The sequence below is a fragment of the Lipophrys pholis genome (assembly GCF_963383615.2).
Source record: "Lipophrys pholis genome assembly, chromosome: 10".
Taxonomy (NCBI): Eukaryota; Metazoa; Chordata; class Actinopteri; order Blenniiformes; family Blenniidae; genus Lipophrys; species Lipophrys pholis.
Genome location: NC_137640.1, coordinates 29,403,426 through 29,429,622, shown reverse-complemented (window position 1 = coordinate 29,429,622; position 26,197 = coordinate 29,403,426). Strand labels below are relative to the sequence as shown.

At 43.8% G+C, this 26,197-nt stretch overlaps 1 protein-coding gene across 1 annotated transcript in view; it reads right to left on the bottom strand.

The window, feature by feature from the left end:
* Positions 1-3,759: 3,759 nt before the first annotated feature.
* Positions 3,760-26,197, bottom strand: part of sh3rf1 (SH3 domain containing ring finger 1) — a 43,930-nt gene continuing 21,492 nt past the window's right edge. The window contains exons 3-12 of the mRNA XM_080472774.1: positions 19,018-19,293; positions 18,357-18,452; positions 16,502-16,807; positions 13,705-13,815; positions 11,410-11,537; positions 10,520-10,690; positions 8,185-8,468; positions 7,811-8,106; positions 7,102-7,475; positions 3,760-6,985 (exon numbers count right to left, since the gene is read on the bottom strand). Coding sequence (XP_080328900.1) covers positions 6,817-6,985; positions 7,102-7,475; positions 7,811-8,106; positions 8,185-8,468; positions 10,520-10,690; positions 11,410-11,537; positions 13,705-13,815; positions 16,502-16,807; positions 18,357-18,452; positions 19,018-19,293 — 2,211 coding nt within the window. The 3' untranslated portion in view covers positions 3,760-6,816. The remainder of the gene's footprint in view (positions 6,986-7,101; positions 7,476-7,810; positions 8,107-8,184; positions 8,469-10,519; positions 10,691-11,409; positions 11,538-13,704; positions 13,816-16,501; positions 16,808-18,356; positions 18,453-19,017; positions 19,294-26,197) is intronic.

Sequence of the window (26,197 nt, the reverse complement as noted above, 5' to 3'; positions counted from 1 at the left end):
GCTCGCGACGGGCCAGCAAGTGGCGCTGTGTGCGCGCTGCGCGGGCACGTTACAGGACTGCGCTTTCTGTTGACCAGGCTTCGCTGAACATCAACAACATTTTTATAAATAAATGTGTCCTTTGGTTCTTATTGTGATGATGATGATGATGATGATGATGATGATGATGAAGGTCAGTTGACTGCTGCAGGATGAAGAAATCATTGATTTTTAATTGTCATTATTTATCCTCTAAGGGATGCATCATTGTTCCCCACAGAGAGTCACACACACACACACACACACACACACACACACACACACACACACACACACACACCTTTACTTCCTGCAGACCTACCCCCCAGCTTGACCCTGAAACTTCTCTTCACACAAACATTTATTGATCTTCATCATCGGAACTTGATTTCTGTCCTCACAAGGAAGGTAAGTCAACATGAAGTGAGTGTGTAAACATACTTTTGTCCCAATAATACTAAATACCTGTTTTCAGGTGTTCCAGGGACCTTACAGTGACTAACAGTGACTAACAGTGACTTACAGTGACTTCAGATGGAATCGACTGCGACTAAAGGACGAGCGACAGCTTCTGTCATACACGACCACCTTCAGCCAGACTCATCGTCCTCAGTGCCGCCACAGGACGTCTGGCCGGCTGTTAGTGTTATTGAAGGGAGACAAATCACTTCCTTACTGGAGGATTTCACTTATCTGATTCTGATAAATCAAAGATGTTTTCTCCAAAAGCTATTCCTCTCAGACACCTCCACCATTGTCCCCACAGTGACACGAGTCAAGAGTCTAGTCAGGTTTCGGTTCACCAGTAGAGAAGCACCGACTCACATTAACTTTCTGCAGATTGATTCTAACCCTAACCCTCCTCGCTCAAATCTAAACTTAACCTGACATTAAAGAGAGTCTGAGCTTGAAGCAAGTTTCACTTACGATGACTTGTTTTCTGTGCTTGAACAGTTTTAAATACACAAGATTGCAAAACCTCCACATTATCTTGCAGCGGAGTCACTCTAAAGTCAACCTCGTCTACTGCTTTTATTCTCAACCTTGACCTAAGCCTAATCCCTCAATCTGTGTTTGACGTAAGAATGAATGATTTTCTTTGTGAGGTCTTGATTTGAAGAGGATTTTAATCTGTATCATGAGAGAACAAACACAGATTAATTTCTCCAGAACATGTTGAGAAGTTTACATTCACACGTGTCCTTCAATCTAGTTTAGTTTATATTGAATTATTTTTCTATAGAATTGACATTTACTATTGCTATTGTTGTCCATCCCAGTAATCCACAGGAGGAAGCTCAGCTCGCGGCTCCACTCTTTTACAATCAAGGATCAAGAAGGACTTGCTGGACACTTTTCACTCCACTAGAAGTGGCTCACATGCCTTCGCTTCAAGTGTGATCAAAAATTCTGGACTTCCAGCTCAATTCCCAAAGTTTCACTGAGTTCCTGCAGCGAGGAATATTTCACAGCCGCTGAGCGTCAAGCTTTTCTTACATGTAGGAGGAAACTGCAGCAGGCAGCAGTTGAAGTCTGCAGGATTCCTGCAGCAGCGACACTGAAAGTGTCCCTCCCTGAAGCAGAACAAGCCAAGCGGCCAGATAATGTGAAACAAATGTGATGAAGTCAGTTTAAATTATATAAAGAGATTCTCTGCAAAAAGAAATGCGATTGTTAGTATTATTAGCACTCAGTGTGGTACCGGCGCCCGTGTATTGGAGCGAGTTATTTCCATGGTAACCCATCCTCTGCAGCACAGTGACCTCTCTGGGTGCCTGTCAGCTCCTGTCAGTGTTTCCTCAGCGCAGCTCTCCGGGGAAACTCACCTCTCTGCAGCGTTTAGCTCTGCTGGGAGTCACAGGACACGTCCGTGTCCACAGCAGGAGCCCCATCACTCCTTGAAACAGACGGGAATCAAGGGGTGGTGCAGACGGAGGGCGCCTGCTCCCAAAGAAATCCTGTTTCATTTCCCCCTTTACTTCATTTGAGGAAACTCAATCCAAACCAGGGTTTTCAAAGTCTGCAAGGACGAGCCTCCCTCAAGAAGCTTTTCATTATGATGTCTCCTTAAAAATGAAAACAAAAACATTTGTAGGGAACATGCATCTGTGGGATGAGCAGCAGAGTCTGAAAAAGCAAACAGCGTTCAGCGTTGGATGATTGAAGTCTGAAGAAGAAAAAGGCAGTTTTTCAGATCAGTTTATTCATTTTAGGCCCCGTTTCCACGACAACGAACACGAGCGTATCCACAAAACTCTCTTCACTTTTGGGGGGTCCGTTTACACGGTACCAGTGTTCTGATCCACTGTATCCACAAAGTTTTTAATCCGGCTCCCAAAGTGGAAAGATTCTTTCATGGTCACTGTTCCCTCCTGCAGAGACTGATGGAGGCTACAGAGCCTGTTACTGCTCATCTCCCCTCCCTCCTGCTCATCCAGTTGTAAACAAACATGGCCGACGCGCAGTGGTACGACCCGCAGTGCTACGACCCGCAGTGCTACGACCCGCAGTGCTACGACCCGCAGTGCTACGACCCGCAGTGCTACGACCCGTAGTGGTACGACCCGCGGTCTATATTCTAGTTTTATGGTCCAGATCAGTAGTTTAATAGTTGAGACTCTCCCTGATATCATCCGATACGTCATCATCAGTCCATACGGATGTCAGGTTCTCTCCATTTTCTTCATGTTTATAACGTATAGTTCTCTGCACACACGTCTGTGTAGTTTCATTACAAAATCAAGCAACAGCGCCCTCCAGTGGCCCGGCATACTAACTACATCATTGTCTCTGTGTCCGCTGCTGCAGTGTAAACACACTACTTTTTTTAGCGGATCAGGTGTTGTCACGTGAAACGTTGTCGTGTAAACGGGGCCTGACTGCAGCCTTGCACGTCGTCATGACGGTCGCCGCCCTGCTCACCGTCCTGTGGGACGGCGTCTCACTGCAAAGCTGCGTGGCCTCGTCAGGAGAAGGTTTGAGAAATTCTCCATGGGCTTCAGCGGCATGCAGCTTCAGGGTTACAGTGTGAGGGAGGAGAAACGAGGGGTGAGCAGGGGGCACATACAGAAACAGAGCAACACCCACAGGCACGCACATCCAAAACTATGAGCACTATTTAGGGTCACAATGTTTTTGGACTGCAGGAGGAACCTGGACAAACCGTCTCACCACAACACGCAGCCGGCAACAAACCAGGGTCGCTTCAAATGTGCCACCGCTTAAAAGATAAACAGCCTTTATGACATTTATTGCCGAGAAGATAGAAATAAATGACCAAAACAAATGTATTTACTTTAGTCTCATGAGAATATGAACTGGAAACTCTTGAACCAACGTAAACACATAATTCTGCATTAGTAAAGGTATGAAACTAGTTGGATGAAGCGCCTTCAGAGAGAATCATTAGTGAAACCCCAAAGCTGCTCAGGAGAAATGTTTGTTTGTTGTTTGTTACAGCAGCATGGAATCCTGACCTTGTTCCTGGAGACACGAATGACCACATGTACCCTGACTTACCCCAAATACGCTTTAATTAGAAACAACTGTCATCGTGTGTGTGTGTGTGTGTGTGTGTGTGTGTGTGTGTGTGTGTGTGTGTGTGTGTGTGTGTGTGTGTGTGTGTGTGTGTGTGTGTGAGAGAGATGGTCTAAAGCTCTGCAGCGTAACACAAGGTCACAAAATAAAGAGAAAACCAGGATGTCATTACGAGGAAAGAGAAAGGAGGCCGTGGAAATGTATGGAAACCTTTAGCTTTTATTGTTATAGAGATTTTCTTTACAAAATGTGCGATTCCCTCAAATACTTCAAAACATTTTTCACATAACAGACTTGTGCCAAATAGGTTGATTTCAGTTTCACCATTTTTCGACATAAAAACAAACTAACTAGACAAAACAAAATAACAAATGAATCAAGTAAGTCACCTTGGCATATAGAAAATCTGTTAAGGTTTTTTTTTTTCTTCTATGTATTCCCATAAATGAAAGTAAAGATGCGTAATAATGATAAGAACTGCTTCATCTGAAACTGTGCAGCCGCCGCATGAAACATAAGGGTGAGGAGTCAGTAGGGTTAGAGACGGCGTTCATAGAGCTGGGAGTCGGTCAGGTAGGTGTGTGTGTGTGTGTGTGTGTGTGTGTGTGTGTGTGTGTGTGTGTGTGTGTGTGTGTGTGTGTGTGTGTGTGTGTGTGTGTGTGTGTGTGTGTGTGTGTGTGTGTGTGTGTGTGTGTGTGTGTGTGTGTGAAAGGCTTACCAGTGAAATGAAAAGACACTGAAGGGTTTCAGAGCCCGAGGTTGGTGTGGTGATTGCCAAGACAACTGAGTGACATCAGGTTTAATCTAATCAATGTAGAAAGACAAGACAAAAACAAAGAATAATAACAAGGCCCTAACAGTGATTTGTACCATCTTTTCCTCCAAACTCCACATTTTCAAACAACTATAAACATATTCCAGCAGTCAGTTACACAGTGGTCCCTTCAGTTAACAAATAAAGACCAAAAAGAAAAATACTGAGTCCAGCAGTGATCTCCTCCTCTCACACGGGTTCAACCCCCCACAGACCTCGTAAGACTTCCTGAAGATCAGACCAATGAGTCACATTACATTACCTGCTGTGTGTGTGTGTGTGTGTGTGTGTGTGTGTGTGTGTGTGTGTGTGTGTGTGTGTGTGTGTGTGTGTGTGTGTGATGACGTGAAAATCATTTAAACCACATTTTCTTAATTAGATTCGCCAATAAAGTCTAGAATTCCTTTAATCTAACAAAGCATGTTTAATATGAACGCTGACTGACGGCAATAAGCAACAACAAAGCATCCGTAACGTTAAAGAAACGTGTTTTTTATCAAAAAAAACCAACTGCATCTCTGGATCCTGTTTCTTTGTTCTGAGTTTGAAGTCCTATTTGTTGCTGCAGTGATGAATCGTGTTCAGACGAAGGGTCCCAGAGGTTTTTCTCCGGCCGTGCCGTAACCAGGACGACACGTCATCCCAGTGACTGTTCAGATATATTCTTTATATACATTATTAGTGGCCTTTAACAATGCGCTTGATTGTTGAAATATGACATTTTGATCTTCAGTGGGAGTCTGACAGCGGTTCTTCAGTGTGGTGAACTTCTCATTGGTACTTGGATTAGAGATTATCTCCATGAACTGAGAGACGAGCTTCGACAATCATATGTTGTCTTTGTAATCTTCAGACAAATATGGCGTTCAAATGATTTGCACTTCATGTCAGTGTTTTGAATTGTGTTGTTATAATATCTATTTGCAGCGTCCCAACTTGTTGGGAATTCGGCTTGTGATCCACTACTGACAGGACTTTAATATTTCCAGAGAGCATCGTGGATAAGTTTCACGGACACAAGAAAGTATTTGACAAAATTTTGTTTTGATGAAATACTTTAAAATTTAGAAAAGAATTCATTCTAAACTCACTAAGTCTTTCCTTTCATATTTAACAAGCACCAGAACTACGACCAAATCTTCTCCGATCACCAAGGAATCTTACAGCAATTCAAGTCAGTACAACACAACAATGCAAACCCAGAAACTAGTTCCCACAAACAGAGAGAGAGAAAAAGAAGCAAGGGTTCAAAGTGATCGAGTTCAATACAAATTTGAGATTCAATAGAAAAACACTAAGCAGCTCTTCCTGCGGAGTCAAATGATAATATGCTTCTTTAGGCAAACATTCTAGGCTTTAGATAGCAGTGTTTTTATTGCCACAAGTCACATTAGGAATGAGTTGAAGGGCGTCTGTCAGGTTAGTTCCACGACTCGCTCTGAGCAGCAGGTGTCGGCCTGTTTGGAACGTGTAAATAAAGATTCTCCAGCGTTACTCAAACGCCACGTCGCTCCTGCTGCCAAGGAGCAGCTGCTCTAGACGGTACAAAATAAGCAATATTTGACTGCAGAGTTAATAATGGAGTGTATGTATGCGAGTGTTTTTATTTTAAGATGAACAATGTTAAGCCTCAGTCTCATGACGAGGCTTCTCCTCCTGCACACGGCTTTGCTCTTTGCATGCAAGTATTTGATCTCTGCAGGTAACAGCCCTTAAAACTGCCACTGCAACAGCCCACCTGGAGACAAAGACTTTTGAAAAGTGGGTGGCTGAGCACAGAACACAGACATATTTCAATATTTCATCATGTGCAGCATTTATAAGGCTGTGAAGTGCAGCCAGATGAGTACATGAATGTGCACTACAACGGATCTCTCTTGTGATCTGGGGCAGGTAACGCCTTTCTCCTCCGACGCAGCAGCACAAGTGATTTATTCTGATCCAGTTCACCAGATATACTGTCTGACTGCTGACAGTTGGAAATAACGGAGAAACTTTAAGAGCAGTCGAGCAGAGAAAAGTATCACTGATGTGATGAAACGGGGCATAAGGCATGTACTTTACTTGACACCTTAATGTGTGGCACTAGGAAAAGGTCAGTCCATGAAATAAGTTAAGATACTGATATGAACAGCTCATACTGGTTGTTTTAGGACTAATTGTATTTGTGTCCTTATGTACAATAAAGTGAGGAACAGTACAAGGCACACATTTAACAGCTGAAATATTACAAAGATATAAATAATCAACAAAAACAAAAAGTTCATGAGTAGTGTGCTCTCCTCTAACTCTTGTCCACTGTGCTTTCATTGATAACGTGTCTCATCACATCTCATATGCTGCTTTTTCGGATGCACCGGTATGATGGCTCCGCCCCCGCGCCCTTGTGAGTGCCGGCGTGTCTGGTTTTGTACCGCGAGATGATTAACGGAGCAGCCGTCACGATATTAGATGCTGTCGACAAAGCTGCCAGGGAACAGGCCGGTCCTGCCGTTCCTCTGCAGCGTGCCTTTGAACCAGCCGTCCTCCCTCTTCCTGTGAACAAACACAATGTCGCCCTCCTTGAGTTCCAGCTCCGCCTCACTCTGGGGAGGATATGACACCACCACCCTGTACCTGGAAGGACAGCCAGAACAAGAGTTACAATGAGAGCTGCTGAGCCCCACAGCCGTTACACTTCCTGTGGAAGAGGACAAATAACCAGATAGGATGCTGTGAAACTGCAGATTTACCTCTCACATATGATGGGGCGTGCGTCGTGCTGTTGAGACACAAGAGAGGAGCAGGGCTGGCGAGGAGGAGGAGCAATAGGCGCACATCCATCAAGGGGACTGCTCCTTCGATGGGAGGAATCTGGGACTGAAGAGGAGGAGGAGGAGGAGGAGGAGGATGAAGACGATGCTGCTGCAGCAACAGCAGCGGCGGCAGGATCAGGCTCCAGGCAGCTGACGGAGTTGGAGGGAGAGGAGGTGTCGGGTCCCACAGCGCCGTGGAGCAACTCTCCTGCTGCAGACTGCTCCGTCTCCAGGGTTGGAGACGAGGGCGGGGAGGGACGAGGCTTCTTCTTGTTGGAGGACAACAGCTTCAAGAGACTTTTCTTCTCTCTCTGCAGGAGTAAAGCAGCATTTTGATGTGAGGAAGCTGCAGGAACCCATCAAGTAACTTCTCACTCCAGAGCTGCAGTTTGACAAGTTTCTAGAAATTGCAAACAGCTTTTTGTTTGAGAATAAGAAATAAAAGCAAAAAGACAGAGTTGACAGTGCATAATAATAACCTCTCCTGCTTGCTACTATTATTAAGCCCCTCCTGAGGCATTTCAATCATCTGTGAGAAGTGAAGAGAGATTCTACACCACGATAGAACAGACAGACTCCAGCTAAAAATAGAAGCTGCAACTGGCAATTGAGGACACATCAGGGTCGGTAAAAATATCCTTCCTACCTTGGCGTCTTTATCCAGCCGAGCTGCGTTGTTGGAAGCGAGATTGTTTCCTGGACCCACGGGCACGGCGAGCACAGGTACGGCTCTCAGAGCGTCGCCCTCCAGAGACGCAGCGCTGACATTGGGTGGAGTCAGGGAGGCGGCGGCACAGCCCATGGCCGCTCCGGCTCGGGCGCAGCCCTGAGCTGAGCTGGAGGGCTGCGGGCACACGGCCAGGTGAGGGATGTAAGTCACAGGTGTGGCAGACTGGATGGGCGTCACCGCCGCCGTCGGCCTGTCCTGACTCTGACACGCAGCTGCAAACAGAGCACACAACAATAAAGTCAATTTAAGTCCCATTCCATGTAAAGAGACCCAGTGACCATTGAATCTACCTGTCCTGGCGGCGTTGCGAGCCTGATTCACCGTCATCTGGGTGTTGAGGTGCAACGGGACTTTTGGCTGCTGTCCTGTGGCCGTTTGAGCTGAGGTGACCACAGCTGCAGGTTGGGAGTTGGCAGGGACACCGCTGGAGCAGACGGTGAGGGGTTTGTTGTAATCAGGCCCTGGGACTACGGCCCCGAGAGGAGCAGACGAGGGGCTGACGATGGTGACCCCTCTCCCAGCCTGAGTGCACAGAGTCATGGGCACTTTGGGCTGGCTGCTCCCAGACGCTGTCCTGTGGAGGAGAGAGGAGGTGCCAAGAGATGTAAAAGTCTTTCATGATGACCCATTCACATAAAAATCAGGTGGGCTGACGCAAAGATTTCAAAAACAATTAGGGTTGTGGATCCCTGAGAACTACGTCTGTATAAGATAGAGATTACCGGGTTAAAATGGGAGAAACCTCATGCTCTTTTGTTGTTTTTGTGTGTAACTGTTGACCGAGTGTCTCCTCCCTTCTGTTATTCTACTGAAGTAAGTTTTGCAAAAAAATGTCAGGATCCATTTGTTGTAATAGTCGTTTTGGGGACAGGTGAAGATTCTTCAGAAAACAACCAAAATATTCAGGTACAAAACAAACAGGTCAATAAATGAGTGAATTATAAGTTCTAACATTTCCAAGAAACAAAAAATCTTGCTAAACATTTCTTGAAACGTCTGGTTAAACTGAAAAACCTCAGCACCAGGAAAGCTTGCTCAACTGTACACCTCTAAGAGGTGAGAAACAAAATCGACCATGGATATGGCTAACAAACCTTTTGGAATATATACAACTGGAACGTCCGATAGGAGTTACAGTTTTATGTTTGCAGTATTCAAATAGATTCTTCTAGACACCAGTTAAGACTTCAGAAACAAAACACATAGCAGAGGGAGCGATTTACCACAGCTTCTGCTGGAAATACACAATAAATACCAAACAATCCCATACCTGGAACAGGTTCAACGGTTGACATTCTGCTTCTAACAAGCAGCAACATTCACCACGTTTGTAGTTCCGGTTTGCACCGAACTGACTGAGAATCAAAACATTTTTGTTTTTCAACAGATTCTGGGAGCTGAACCCGGCAAAATAAATAAGTTGCACTTTCCCATAAGGAATCTGCATTGCAATGAAAAGCAGATTTCATGTAACATTCTCAGCAAAGCTGGAATTTGTCTGTGGTCCTTTTCAGGTAGATGGGGCTCAATAACCTGGGAAGGTCGTCCATCTGGGCGTCTCAGGCCACGTTTACATGTACCTGGGCTTTTACAAAAACAGACATTTCTTCTTCATTTACACATACCACATATACAGCTGGTTCAGAACTGCTATGTGTATAAACCTGTAGGGGGCAGTGTAGCGAGAAGCATGAAGCCATGATAGCCAATCAGAATCCTGGAAAAAAAACACCAGGTCACGAATTGTGACGTAAACATCGGCCTACCCCCCTTTAGATGCAAACAGAGACACAGAGTTTATCCAGATCTCCACCGTGGCCGGAGTTCTCAGGAATCATCGTTTGTGGTGAGTCGGAGCTGGTTGATGTGTAAACGTGCGGCACAAACGCAGAGAAATATCACAGTATTTTTCAAATACCTGGGTACATGTAAACATGGCCTCGGGTCCAGGAGGGCCGCAGCCCTGCATGTTTTCCACGTCTTCCTTCTTTAAGACACCTGAATGTCCTGATGGTTCTTCACCACCTTCAGCACAGAGCCAGATAATGAGCAGCTCATTGCGATCAGCCGGGTTGAAGCAGGGAGACGTGGAAAACATGCAGTGCTGCTGCCCTCCAGGACCTGAGTTTGAGAGCCCTGCTCTAGGGGAAAGAAAACCCAGACTGCAAACCGAGCTGGCACACCCGGTCACAGGGCAGGTTTTGGGGAGTCCACCATGAGAAAAAACCCGGAACAGGAGTCGCTTCAGCAACGTTCTGGCAACTCCTGCAACAGTGTTGGTACCAAAACGTGGTGGCCCTGGCCGTTCCTGTGGATCCATCAGCAGTGTGGAGTGGGGGGACCTGCTGCATGGGATCCAGCTGGTTCTCTACATCATCCTCCCCAGGCTGGCGCCCTGCAGAGGGCACTCCAGCTTCACCTCACCTTTACAGTCAGCTGAGACCAAACACGCAGGTAGCAACTTACCAATGAAACATTATACTTGTCTTGATAATTTTACACATCGGCACAAGGAATTATTAAGACGTGACTGAGACAAACGGATGAGCGACCAAGCACGCCTCCGTGACTGGCTGTGCAGTTTGTTGATGACAATAAATGAGTGACGGTGAGTCAGTGACTGACCTGCTGACTGGACTCATGTAGTTCCCCGGGAAGACTCCGATCTTGCCTGTGTGCATAGAGGTCCCCTTGAACCAGCCATCCTGACAGCGCTCCAGCACTAGAAACATCTCTCCTTTCCTCAGCTCCAGCTCATCCTCCTTACGAGGAGTGTACGGGAACATTGCCACATAGCTGATCAAAAATAAACATTAAAAGGAAGAAGATATTTCAGAAAAGTCAAACAGATATGCAGCTTAAATCCCAAATTTCTTTCCCCTGCTGGAAATGCAAACCACACCAGTGCAGCGTTCATTTGTTCAGAATTCACCCTGCTGCCTGGCCCTACATCTGTCATCATCTCCTCTGAGACCCTCCAGCAGACACGGCGCCCTCTGACCCGGAGAAAATCAGCACCAGAGGACAAAATAATTTGCAGGTCATCTCTCTACAGCAGAGCAAGAACAGGCCTGGAACAGCAGCCAAAAGATGGGGAGTCTCAGGTGGGAGAGAAAAATAAACGCCTCAGTTTGGCGTGCATGCAGCGGCAGACCCACATGACGGCGGGGGAAAGTAGGCATGAGTGGATCTAATTCTTATCAGGTGTGCACATTGTCTTGGGGGAGTAATGAGGGTGAAGGTGAGGAGCAGGTCAAAAGTCAGGGGGACCTGAGAGGATCCTGCAATGGGACCCTGGAGACTGTCACCCGTGAGGTTTTGACCCTTTCAGCTCTGCAGACTCGCACTGACAGCTGGGGGGGGGGGGGTGTTGCAAACAGACGAGAATTTCCTCCCACTGAACCGAGTGTGTGCGTTAAGAGCCCCGGGCCATCAGTGCACAAACCGTTTGTGACATTTCACTGCACAGTTAAGAAGGCTGCATATTTTTGTGTGGGACTGTTGTTATAACTCACACTGTGGGTCTTTGTCTCCCACTTTGGTCGCTTATGCTGGGGGAGGGTCTCTGTCCAGCAGCCAGTGAAAATGCTGCTCCACCGACGGAGGACTGTGGGGGAGGAGGTGGTGGTGGTGGGAGAGCATCCTGTAAAAAGGAAGAACAGTAAAATTATAATTGTACTTCAATAAGGACATGGTTTCTTTACATACGTCCTCACAGCAGTTGACTGTTTGCTTGTTTTCGGTGGAACGCAGAAAGTAACATGAGCCTCAAACAGCAGTGAGACCACGTTACGTAAGCAGAGAAACCAGCTTGTTTATGAGCAACAAAGAAAAGAGGAGAATGAGGGATCATCTGTCATTTAGGTTTTTCCCTCAGGTTTGTCGATACTAAAGAGAGTGGTTTGGCAGGCAGCGCAGCCCCCCCCCCCCGGTGGAGAATCCCTGATTCTGCTTGTTTGTTAGTTGCTAGGTGACCACATAGCTGGATGTTAAATCCATTGCAGTATTTAATTAGGAGCATATGAAATGATAAAACATGTCTGCAGGCACACTTCAGAGCAACCCTCAAACCGAGCATGAGCAGATTCATCTTGACTCTCTTGTTTTCCCTTGTTGAACATCTGTAGGGTCAAAAGAGTCCCAGGTTTTTGACTCGAAGGGAAATGATCGCATCGCCGCCGTTTTCAGGAGATTACATTTGTAGGCTTTTAGAATTATGAGATTAATATGTGATTCCCAGCTTGCGATGTCACCAAAAAACAAAAAGACACGCTTATTGGAACTGTGAAAAACTCAAACCCCAGATGAGGTCCTGGTGCGTGTAAAAACGAAGGAAAGTCCTGCACCTGGCAGGAAAATGAATGTTCTCCAGCACAACACTGGCAGCAGTGAGTAGCGGAGTAATAGCTTCCATGACACACTGGGGGAGGAGAGTGGCACTCAGACAGCACCGTGGTATGTGCACAGCCCCGATGTCTATACGAGTGTCGCTGTGCATTTTGGTTTGCTGCTGACGCTTGAGCTGAGATAATTAGGTTGCCTGCAGGCGAGAGGAATCATCTGTACAAAAACATCATGTAGGGTTCCCAAGTGAAGCGGAGAGCTCAACCTTTTGTGTACACATTCCTGTTCATTCACAAACTCCACATGCTGGACCATGCACACACACACACACACACACACACACACACACACACACACACACACACACACACACACACACACACACACACACACACACACACACACACACACACACACACACACACACACACACACACACACACACACACACACACACACACACACACACACACACACACACACACACACACACACACACACACGAAGTGTGGTGCTGTTTTGTGTGGGCTGCAGAGATTTCGTGACACTTTTTGTAGGCCGTTCTTTTTTTCTTCTTTTGCATAAAAATATCAGACAAACTTGTCATGAAGTTTCTGCATATTACTTTTTTGAGTCCGCTTACATAAAATGGAATAATAAAGTTACATAACTGGTAGGAACCTCACTGACTAGGTTAGAAAGCTACAAACAGGACGAATGAGGAGGGTCTACTCTTCTGAGGAATGTCACCATCGCAGGAAAATGTTTTGAAGCTGGCATTACTGTGCGCAATAGCGCAGTTAAAGCCACCCCTGCAGACCGAAGGCACATTCTGTACATCTACTGATTTTATGCACACATGTTCAACCTTTACATTCCTGTTATGCATAATGCTATCATGTCACCTTGAAGTTTTGCATTAATACAGCTTAGTGCATAAAAATCGACCAAAACCCACTTCAGAAAGAAGCTGTACTTTAAATTGCAGAATTCCAGTGAAGGAACGTCACAATGTAAATATAAGTAGCTGCAGTGCAGATGTACAATTACTCTCTTACTATGTTTCCATACAAGCAACGTCTTAAAAACAGATGCAATTGTTCTGAATCAGACACAATAGGACAACGTCTCAGAACTGCCACTGCAGTGTGTTTTTGTTCATTGCATTTGAGTTCATACATGACAAATTAAACAAGACCAAATCAAACATGAATTGGGCTGAATCCAAAAACATTTTAGTTCTTCTGCTATTGATAATCATTACTTGTTTAAAATAGCTTATACAACTACTCTTCACAGTTTTAGGGATCTGCATTTGGTAATTGTGCCACATTTCAAAGTGGATGTTTGGTTTAACCGCTTTGCAAAACAAGGACAAACTCCTAAGATGGATAAAGTAGTTCAATAACGAAGCACCACAATATGAATGTTATTTTTTTTTACTCTCCTTACAAGACTTCACTCACCACAGCAATAGATGTGTAACTGGTCTCTGGGGGAAACGTGAAGACCGTTGCTGTAGTCACGGGACTGCTAGGGGGAGGGGTCACGATTAGTCCAGTTGTGCAAATATGTACCTGCCAATAAAAGAGAAGCAGTGACTGTTAAATGCATCATACAGAATCGCGTGTCGAGGACATGCATTAAGAACAGGAATATGCCCATGAATAACATCATGTACATCACTGGCTTAGAAGTTGACCTCCAGTGGTTATTTGTGACCCACTGTCACATCACATTGTGTTTCAATGGGTGACTGAAAAGCAGAGGAGACATGTGGCTTTGTAGCCTGGGAATAGCCACAATGTTGGATAGGACCACAGAGAACAGGTGACCACACAGAAAGGCTTTTCATTGGACACACAGAGAGGTGGCTCGCCCCAATCAGCCATCCACGTGAGTCAAGACGGTGTCCTGGCAACAAGGCCATACTGTTGGACATAATATCCCCCCGTAACCTGCAGACTCTTTCCATGGATGACTGCACCAGACAGGACCGCCTCCTAAGGTGAACCTTCCAGAAAACAGGCCTACCAAAATGTAATAGTGCCACTGACAAGGAGAATGCTGTCTGAAAGTCATTGACATACAAGAGTTTTATAAGCATAATCAAGAATTTTCCTTTGGAATATGAAAAGAAAGCCTGTTTACTGTCCTTCACAACTAATGGTATGTTCATTTCCAAGACAGAGTCCTCGGCTCTTCAGGCGACTGGGTCTTACATATATCATTTGATGTCTGAGACGAAGTAGAGCAGAGGTGACGGGACCAGGAGACGCCTGGAGAGCTATTCTGTCATTCATTTAATTTTAATGAAATAGTAATCTGTAAATCAAACATACTGTTTTGCCCTCTTGTCACAGTGGGAGCATCATTTCCTCTTTGTTTTATCTTCCAAGTAGCCTGATGGTGATGAGTGTGAAAAGGTCTTGTAATTTAAAGTGTGTATATGCCTTCTTCATGGAAATATCTTTTCGGTGATGCATAAATCTTATTTACATGAAAAGGTTTCAGCACTGAAAAAAAAACCCAGGAGGACATCCACTTGACAGAAGACAAGCACTCTCCTTGTCTACCTCTTACAAAGGAGCACATAAACACTCACACTGTGGATGAAAGATTAATGATTGAGCTTAATAGTGGATTTTGGAACATATCACTTTGGAAAGCCTGTGCTAAGCAGACAGCACAGAAAGTAAAGTACATTCAAGAGAGAAATATTCACAAAAAGGCAGACGGTAATAAAGAGATTAGTTACAATCTCCCAGACGGTGAAAGTGAGACATCAGTGTAAATCCCACTGCCAAACCGCCAGTATTCAACAACTAACAACCCCAAAAAGACAAACCTCAAACTGTTTTGATGCTGTTATGGTAATAAAAAGCTGTTGTGATGAATATGATGAAGACTGAGACATATTTCCCTTCTATAATAAGATGTAATGGAATCGTTTTTTTCTGCCAAATCTAACTTCTTGTTGATGTTCAACAAAAGATTTATGATTTTTAGGTGAGATTTTTTTTACGAGTTTGTTATCATCATATGACAGAGTGTCACCGACAGAAACAAGTCAACAACGCAGCATATCTGCAATTCTTCTTCTGTTCTGAATGTCAAGCATCGACTCAACGCTCGATCTCAAGTGGCGAGTAACCTCAAAGCAGCTGGGAGATGCGGTCATGCCGGGATCGGTGGGGAAAACCTTTAAGGCTAAAAGCAAGAGTCGTTTTTGTGGATGAATTAAGTCACACATCTGTGATTTCACACGCTTGGATGGAGCAATGGCCTGTTTGGTACGACAGGGAAAAGGGAAGTCAGCCTAATTGCTGACAGAAGTAGAGCGGAGCCTCGGAAAAGCAACAAGCAATGTTCCGAAAAACAAAAACAGCTGAGTGTTTTCCAAATGCATATATATATATATATATATATATATATATATATGCGCTGAACAGGACAGTGATAAGGCAGCTGGTTGAGGGAAACCTTTCAACCAGATCACAGATTAAAGAACAGTCAGAGACTGCAGATACAGATTAGTTGTGGGTTCAACTCGTGTACAATGCAACAAAAAAGTGTATTAATGCGCACGGTATTAGAAATGAGACGACATGTTAAAGCCAAAAGATTTGAATTTGTACATCAGACAGTGCGTCACATACAGACAACCAAGCAGCATATCTGCAGAGTGTTAAGCATCAGGTCAAAGCTCCACATTTGAAGAAGTTCCAAGTTTATTTCACGGAGCATCCTGACAGTGTTTGGTATTTAAGACGACAAGCTGAGCTTTTTTCTCCTGCTGATACTCAAGCTGCTGAACACTCCCATCTCCTGATCAGATGACTTGTGTTGTGATGTGATGAATACCTTTAGTGGATGACAGGCCTCCACTGCAGGTACACCAAGGGACTTTCTTTACACTACTCCTATAGAGCTGTGTTGTTGGATTATATGCAGAATGTGGGAGATAAGGTGTTTTTTTTGCTGGGACAATAAAATTCTCAAAAAAGACATGTGGATGGAGTTCAGCCAAAAATGTAATTATTCTGATAATGGGATTGTAAGGTTTTAATGAAAAGTCTATATACAAGGCTTGTACATCCTGCTCCAAACAGAATCGTTAAATCACTTCTTAATTATTAGAAGACACTGTTACAGCGTCTGTTTTTCAAATGAGTTTTGTATGTTTAGTGAACACTGAGGTTTTAATGGAAAATTTCATCAGCAGATCTCTTGCATCCTCCATTCTTCAGTGCAGAATCTAACCTGTGAAGGCGCGCTGCAGGAGAGTCCTCCACTGATCTCACTGATTCGAGCTGCTGCTGTTGGGTTGCTGGAGCTGATGAGGACCGGGCCGCTAATCTCCATGGAGTGGCGCTGGGGAGGAGGAGCGAGCATGGGTTTGTGGGACATGGTGAGAGAGGTGAAGGAATGTCGTTTCTTGCTGTTCTTCTTCTCCCCTGCCCGCTGGGCACCATTGCTCTGGGGCCCCGAGGAGGCCCCCTCACCAGAATCTCCACTGGAGTCTGACGGCTTGTCCAACTCGATAAGCTGCCGAGCTGCCGAATTGAACTGCGAAGGGGAGAGAGATAACCAGAGGATAGGGTGGGGGCAGAAAAGGACATGATGTTAGTAGGAGGATTAAAATGATCAGGAAAACTGTCAATCTCTATAATCAAAGTCAATGTCTTTAAAGAACTCTCATCTTTGTGTCAGAAGTGTCGACATAGAAAGCGTTTCAATCGTGTCTTATTGATCGGTCCCATGTGTTCTTGGTGGAGGACATGTGCTCCAGTTTTAATAATTCAGCTGCCTACACAGTTGATGTTTTTCTGGACGGATTCACCCTCAAACACAAGCTATAACGGTATGTTGACGCTCAAAATACAGCGACTCCTCCAAACATAGGTGACCTGCAAAGCGGTCTGCTCGCGCTCTGATAAGGGGCTGCTCATGCTTATACCTTTCATGTTAACACAGCTTCCGTCTGAGACAGCTGATGAGTCTGAGCCAGGTATGAAACTGCAGGCTGCTTTTGGACACTGTAATATATGAGTGGCTGGAAGGTAAAAATCAAAGAGGGGGAGCATCCAAAAAAGGCTCATGTTAATCACAGGGTGCTCTCACTTGCCATCACATGCTGCCCCGAGCATCTCCCTCTACTTAAGGCATGAAAGCTCAGTGTATTGCTCCAATCCAGCTCAGAGCCTGTGCAGGTTCATCACCGACGTGTCACCACATTAATAAGGGAGACATGCAGGATTAACAACAAAAACACCAGGTGAGGCTCTTTCACCTTGTTCTGTTACAGACCAACAAAACAGCCAGTGCATATCAGCGTTAACAAGCAACAGAAAGGGCAATAAAAACTCCTCTGGCCATAAAATGACAGTGACCTATATATTCACTGGTTATGCAAAACAAAATGGATATTTCAGGTCACTCTATATTTTTATGATGGAAATATTGTTGTTTACAGAATCTGAGCACAACAATGTACTGTTCAGAGAGAGGACAACAAAATGTTGCATTCTACAACAACAACAACAACAATGAATGATTTCTTTTCTTTGGGAAAAAAATCCCCACTGAGGCCTTGAAAATATAAAAGAAAACAGAAAAGAAAATATTTAGAAAATAAGAAAACTGTTAACTGCTTTGAGAAAACGAAAAAGGAAATCCCCCACAGACCGACACCTCAGCATTGCTTCAATCCAGCGTCACAGTTAAGATAAAGGAGACACTACTCGCACAACACAAGGCTATTTCAGCTTTTTTACATTTTTAAAAATAATTCTTTTGTCCACAGTTATTAATGAAGAATGTAATGATCTGTAAAGGCCAAGCACTTGCCTCCTTCCGTCTAGATTAATCCTAAAGCTTTAAAATGAGCCCTGCAGAGAGGGTAAATCTTCAAAGACATGTTTAGTTCTTAAATGAAACATAAGCATTTCAAAAGGACGAGAGGTATCTTACACCTTTTTTAGGATGGTTGCAGGGGGAAAAAAAACTGTGCAAAATACTTCAAAAGGATGTTGGAACCTTGATCTTTGTGGGATTCCTGCTCCACCCACAATTGGTGACAGTGTGACTTTGGAAAAGCACATCTACATTTTCTTACCTCCACATATGAGATGGGAAAAATTCCAATTTTATCTCCCAACATTCCCTCTGCCCAGTTTTCATCCACCCTGCGGATCACAGTCAGGATATCGTCCTAAAATACAGGAGAGAGAGAGAGAGAGAGAGAGAGAATGATGTGTGGCGAAAAATGTAATTAAGAATAGTGCTAACTAAGTGTGTTGGCCTTCCTTGAGGAACAAACACTAAACAGAAATAATGAGATGGGGACAATGTTTTATTAAATGGGACAAGCCCTGGAGTAAAAAGGAGGGGGTCCCAGACATGCTGCTCTGTTTGGAAAACTACTTGGTAAGCTTGTTTCTTGTCTTTTTTCTTTTTGCTCATGTGGCACATAAACTGATGACAGAATACGAAAACACCAAAGTGGGACCCGACAGCTGGACACATATAACCACTTAATTATTGTAGTTGAGCTGAGACTTGCTGCATAACGCACTCATTCTCCCCAGACTAATTACAGCTGTTCATCAAGAAACCTGGCTCAAAATGTAAACCATTTTCTCTGGGCGTTTTAGATAACAAACCCTGACATTCTGACACACACGGAACTGGATAAAATGAATGCTTGGGAGTCACTGTAATGAGAGGTATTATGGTTTTACTGCACTGACCATGTGTCAGGAGTGTGGGTGTCTCACCTTGGAGAAGGGCAAACAGTCCTTGTCTGCCTCTTTGTCTTTGAGCTCAAAGTCATACAGAGCTTTGCACTGAGGTGGCGGCTGTGGCAGCGGCTTGATGACCTGGACAAAGTTGGTGGGGAAAAAGCCGTGGACTCCGCCCATCTCCCCGTGGTACCAGTTTTCATCCACCTGCCGACGCAGGATGATGATGTCGCCCTTGCTGAACTTAAGGTCTCCTGGTTCCTTGCCGTCATAGTTGTAGAGCGCCTTTGCACAGGGAAGCTGGGGTACACCCTGAAAACAGAACGAGGAGGGGAGAAAAGTGAAAAACAGCAAAAGGACAACGCCGATGCTCTTTAGCAATTGGAGCTGAAATATTTACTTGTTTAGTGAACGACTTTGGGGATAGCATAGCTTTGAAAATTTGTGATAAATAAGGACTGATATGAGGACAGAAACTTGATGTTGTCTGGTTTGGTTTTGGGACAAAGATTAAAAATGTATCTCAGCACCAGGAGACGTTATCCTGCAGATATCCTTTTAGACAAACACGCACAAAGAAAACACTTATCTTATCACTTCACTTATCACTTACTGACTTAGAGTGCTGCATTTGTTGTGCAATCTCCTGTAATTCTATTGGTTGAATCAGTCGTATACAAGGTTTTTATTTTGTTTGTATTGTGCAGCATATACAAATTGAATTTGCAGTTTTATTTTACTCTATTTTGTCAAGTAGTTTTACCAGGCTAGGACACTGGAGGTAATTCATACAGACAACATTAGCAGTGTTGCCACAGTTGCCTAAAAAAAGTTATTTGATTACTGATTACTAGTTACTCATTTTAAAAGTAACTTAGTTACTTTACTCATTACTTGTTTCAAAAAGTAACTAAGTTAGAATAAAAGTAATTTTTTTTTATTACTTTCAGCAGCTTCCGACAACAACCCCCCCCCAACCCAAGAAGGGGCGTGTGTGTGTGTGTGTGTGTGTGTGTGTGTGTGTGTGTGTGTGTGTGTGTGTGTGTGTGTGTGTGTGTGTGAGTCCCCCAGTTCTATTCAGCAATAAAGCAACTTTACAGACAAGAAGCTCGTCTTGCAGGACGCTACAATTGTAACGCTACAATAGTAACTTTACAATGCTAACGTTACAACAGTAACGTTACAATAGTAACGCTACAATTGTAACGTTACAACAGTAACGCTACAACAGTAACGCTACAACAGTAACGCTACAATAGTAACGCTACAACAGTAACGCTATGATAGTAACGCTATGATAGTAACGCTACAACAGTAACGCTATGATAGTAACGCTACAACAGTAACGCTACAACATACAACAGTAACGCTACAATAGTAACGCTACAACAGTAACGCTACAATAGTAACTTTACAATACTAACGTTACAATAGTAACGCTACAATTGTAACGTTACAACAGTAACGCTACAATAGTAACGCTACAACAGTAACGCTATGATAGTAACGCTACAACAGTAACGCTATGATAGTATCGCACAGTGACTGAAAAGTGGTCATATGAGAGTAACGTTACTAAGTAACTAAGTAATGTGTTACTGGCATCACTGAACATTAGTGAAGAACAATATTAAGTTCCTGCATTTTTGTGCATGCTATGGGTTTGAACACCGGTTCATGCCAAAGCTGTAGGATCTCAGTGAAGTCCACTTTTCATGATGGTACTAAGCAGTAGAATGGAAAAAAAATAAAATGACCCTCTAAAGGGACATGTTAACAGGCTTGTTCAGAAGCCCATAAAAAGAATAATCACAGCCGACCTTCAAAATCATTTTCATAGTCACTCTCATTATCTCTGAATCAATACCAAACTGGCCCTATCAGAAAATGCCACCTGTATGTTTTTTTTACAGTATTAGCCAGACTGTGGTTACAGTTAAAGTGTGAGCCAGGCTGGTTGAGAGTAGCTGACTAAAAGCTTAAGAAGGCTGTCCCTTTATCTCTCAGAGGAAGGTTTTTGTATCTCAGACTGTGAACTGGGAGTCCTGAAAGGCTCATTCAGGGAGTGACAATCCAGGAAAAGGGAGACAGCAAGCGAGGGGGAGTAGCAGGAGAGAGCGGCATCAATGTTTTCCTTTCAGGGTGGGTGTTCATGAGGAAGGCTCCGGTCCAAACAACCCCCACCATTTATCCCACTTTTCTTAGACACCATTTGCAGTGATCAGAATCACAAACACTGCCAGCTAACTGGATCTGATCTCTGAAACTGAAACTGTAAAACCAACACAGACTATCAACTGGGATGAGAAAAATGTCTAGAACCCAAGTGAAGCGAGCCAGAGAGATAGGGGTTAAAGCAGAGTTTGGAGCAGGCCTCTGCAGTCTTGTTAAAGGCTAATGAAGCGTTTAAAGGCTCAGAGGAGACTAAAAGTACAGAATGAATCGTGATGGTGAGCCAGGGTGACATTACCCTGCTGCAGAGAAGGGGGGCACACCAGCCCCCTCGCACACTGCACTGAAACTGGGCCTCCTTTCAGGGGAAATTCTGGGCTTTTGAGCCCACCCGGGCCTGGCAGGGAGTTCCGTGATGAAAATGCAAATGAGAGTTGAAGCTCTGCCATTTTGGTTTCAGATGACAGAATAGGTTCAAGCCACACAAAACCAATGCGATGTAATTACATGGTAAATATGAAATGCTTGTCCGTTTGACACTGTGACATTCGCAAGCACTTCTTTGTAATCTGAGGCCAAGACCTAAGAAAACCTTAAGTAGACGCACAGTGTCCAAAGCAAATGCTGTGCAGTTACTTTGACACATGGTGAAAGCGATTGCATCTAAGCCTTTCAAGTATTTGATTGATATAGTAATCGCTTTACTGGGTAGATAAAAAGAGTTTAACAGCAACAATTGTCTCTTGATTTCCACTAATCGGTTCAGTATTGAAGAGCAGACAATGTCTGGTCTCAACAGAATGTGTTTGAGTCCCACACGCTCTCACAGCTGGATTCTGATCTCCCTGTCCTGGCCTCACAGAACACCGGCTGTCAGCAAATTTACATTTCCATGTTTCACTCAGCTCAGCACAATGAGAGGAGTGAGAGAGAAGGACAGGAAGAAAATCAAGAGAGTCGCTGTAAGGGCCTCAGGATTCAAGAGTTGGTGAGAGTCTGTAAAGACAACAACTGGGGCTGGGTGATGGTCGGGGGGGGGGGTTATATCCGGTGTGAGTCCATGGAGACAGAACTGTTGTGTCTGTAGAGAACCAGCAGGAGTAAAGAACCATCATCACCATCGCCCTTGGACAGTCTATATACAAATACACACAATTGCTTATATAGTTTTTGTCTTTACTGATTGTCACCTAGCATCTCTGTCTGAATGGTCCCTGCAAAAGACTCTTTGTGTCTTGTGGCTCTTGGGTTTAAAACTCAAGACAAACGTTTTTGGTCAAAGGTAAGCACTTTGACCAAAACAACCCATAGCCCTGAAGTTGTTCTTAAAGTGTGCAAGTCACACTTTCTGAATGTGATTAAATAGCAGCAGAAGCCACTGTTGGGTTGCTGTATCAGGCTGTTGCCTCTCGTAAAGAGACATTTAATGACTTGAGCCTCTTTGAAGATTCATAATAGCAGATCACCCACAGTGGCAGCATCTTGCTTTGACTCCTGAAAACCAAAAGGCAACTAGAGCATGCACTCAGTAGAGCGCATCCCTTCGCCTACGCCACATTTGCTTGTGGAACAGAGTTATCATCGCTAGCATGTTAGCCGTTAGCTCATATCAATGCTAACTAGCCTGTCAGATAGCAAGATCATAGCTGCGAGCTCTGGAGCGAAGTTAGCAGTGTGCTAGCAGGTGGCTAATGGCGGCTTCCCTGCTGCACTCTGACTGACGGCTCACCGCCGACCTCCAGTGTGTCCACAAGGGGGTAAATATCTAACCTCTCCAGAAGCGGATCCATCCACGATTGGTCCGTGGATGATGACAAATCCTCCATGAAGATTTATCCGGGTCAGTAGTTTTTGCAAAAAGTTGGTGACAAACAAGCAATTGCACACACATAAATGAATAAACACAAATTATAGTGCTTACAGGAACAAATGTTCATTTACTTTTAGATCTAAAGCAAAATTTAAGGATCAATGGTAAAACAGCAAGAAATGAGCCTAAAAAAGCCCCAGAGGTCGATGGCAAATGGCAAAAAAAAAAAAAAAAAAGAAAAGTCAATTTAAAGAAAATCTAGTTTTAGACGGCGGTGAACTGCCAGAGGTTAAAAAAGAGTAATGTTACTAAACACTGAAAAAGGCCTTTTTAAGGCAACAAGAAAGGAGTAAGCTTAATGTTGTTCTGCAGCAATAAAGGTTGATCAGGCACTGAAAGTTAGTGCTACTAAAACCTATGTTTAGAATGCATTAGGGTTAAGATGGTAGATAACAGATTAAATATATCAAAGAACTAATATTTTTTAATTGATCAACATCAACTAAGTTATTTAAAAAGTCTACTACACCGGCTACTGTGATTTAGAGTTAATTTTAGGCCACTATTCAAAAAGTAAGAAAAGTCCTTCTCTAATATAATGAGTGTAGCTGAGGTGCAAATTCCATTTACCCATCAAAGCATTATAAAAGCAAAAGCAGAGGGCTCGTGAGCTCTCAAAAATTAGACTCAGGTAAACTGTAAAGGCAAAAAGACGGTTGCTGTGAGCAGATGTGATTATGTAAGACAGTACGATGTCTTGAAATTAAACATTCATTCTTAATATTCCAGGAAATGATGACGTCAAATAAGTCTGGCTTGTGAAATAAATTGGAGCAAAAGAAAACCACAAAGAAATTAGTCAGTATTCTAAATCAGTCGGTGGGGTCAGGGACTCCTCTGTGTCCCCGACACTTTCTAGAGCCTGACTGGATAATAATTCACCTCTAGGTTTGTGAGAGATCCAGCCAGATAAACAGAGTAGACCCAATAAGCAGCGCATCAGCTGGTGTGTGCAATTAAGCCTGTACTACAGATAATGCAATTAAACCAGTGTGCTAAAGGAATTTAGCAGTTATAGTGTTCTCTTCCACAGTGCTGGATTATAACTGAATTACCAGAGTGTTCTGCTCCACAGCACAGCCAAATGTCAACAACTAGTCTGTAGACAGGCATAAAAACACAGCGCACGCACGCATGCATGCATTGCAAGTAAGACTAGGTCAGATGGGGATAATTGCACTAACAGCTTGCCTCTACATATGTCAGGTTTACAGGAGGCGGTTTTGGAGACATAAAGAAATAATAGGCCTTCTGTGGGAATGTTACACACAGTTGCAACACTCTGTTGAACATGTAGAATATAAATGCTTCAGGCAATCAAGCAGTTCAACCATATCACAATAAACCTTGCATCTGCAATGCATCAAACCCAGTGTGAAATAAGTTTCCTCATCTTTTCATCGGGGACACAGGTAACTTCTGCTCTATCAGCACCTCAGGGGCTGTATGTAACCACAGCAGACAGAACCCTTTACCCCCTATGTGTACGTGCCAGACATGACTCCACTCCCATATGGATACCTCCAGCATCTCAGCAGGAGATGAAGAATGAACAGGGGGCACTACTGCCAAAACACAGTGTGCAAGGTGAAGGGGGAGGGGTTATGGCTGGTTTGCCCTACACAACATTTCCAAGGCAAAAACATGTCCGACACAGAGTGTGCAAGCTGGATCCACTTCACAGACCAGGTGGTCACTCGGTGGACATTTGTTGTTCATTATCAAGTTTCTGTTCACTGCAGATCTCACCACCTCCACTGCAGCACAATTACCGAAGCATAATGAGAGCGAGCCATTCTCTGGTCATGGACCATCTTGATTCCATTAGAGCTGCATTACTTCAAATTGATTCCTAATGGATTTTTCAATGACCACTGTAGATCTGGCCTGTTCCACCATGTCTAAACATGGGTGTTTTTTGGGTGTAAACTACAGGAAGAGAGGCAGTGATATATAACTTCAGAAAATTTCTAGAAGAAAGACTTAGTTATCAACAAGAAAACTACAAAGAAAACACTGCTGAGTGAATTATTATGCAGACAAAGGCTAGCTTTATATATTGTGGTTATACTTACATTAGGCACATTTGCTTTAATTACAATTTGCTCTGGAGTGATTCCCCTTCAGTAAGTGTGTGAGATGAGTTCACCCCAAAAAGCATTATGAAACCATATGATACTTTTCATGTGGTTCTTGTCCACTTAAAGAAACAAAAAAACTCGATTGGTCTCTGAATGTAGCGTGTGTGAACGACATTTAAACAAAACTGGCATCATCTGTACCGGAATTCATCCAGTTCATTACTTTGGACAACAGTGGAGTTCAAGCTGCTGTTTTCACTCATTTAAAAGCTCTCAGCTGACGAATATATAACCTTAAGTGGAAACTGGCTGTGCACAGTTTTATTATAGCATTTAGGAAGGTTCTGTCACATAATAAACATTAGAACTATTGCCCAGGCACTGTATTTGTGCAAATCCTTTGTCACGATGTAAAAACTTCTGTGATAGCAAACTGAAACAGGCGAAAATGCTTTTTCTTTTCTTTTCCCTGTTTTAATATTATTGGAATATTCTAAATGTACTTGCACTCGTGCAACATTTGCAAGAATTCCTTTGGGTTTTTCTGCAACCCGTGTGCTTCTCTGCTTAGAGTCGGTGACAACTGTCTGCAAATCAGGAGGTTTTGTGTGACCCCCCGACAAAAAACAAAACAAAAAAGAAACAATGGTTTTATCTGATATGCAATTTGCTCTGAAGTTGTGATGGTTTAGGAGACATTTTTCATTGTAGGGTCATCAATGAGACGGCATGAAAACAATTCAATCAGGGGGAAAAATTGCCAAGTAAAAAGTAGGACCAATAAAACTTTGAGTCAGTGATGTTCAAATAATTCCTTCCCATTGAGCACTTGTCACAGCTCAACATGATGACACAGCTTACTCATCTGGAGCTGTTGTCTCTGTCAGTCTGAGACAAAAGAAAAACTTCCCTTCTCTGGTTTCTATGGAAACTCCACACAGGAGCACTTTTTTGGCTATTTATGGGTCTCTTGACAGCGCAGTGAATCTTATCAAAGAGAGTCATTTAGAATCCAGCCGGGGTCCAGCTCTGGGAAAGGGTGCCATCATTGATGGGGCCCAGAATGGTGGTAAAGTTAATGTGCAATCACCGC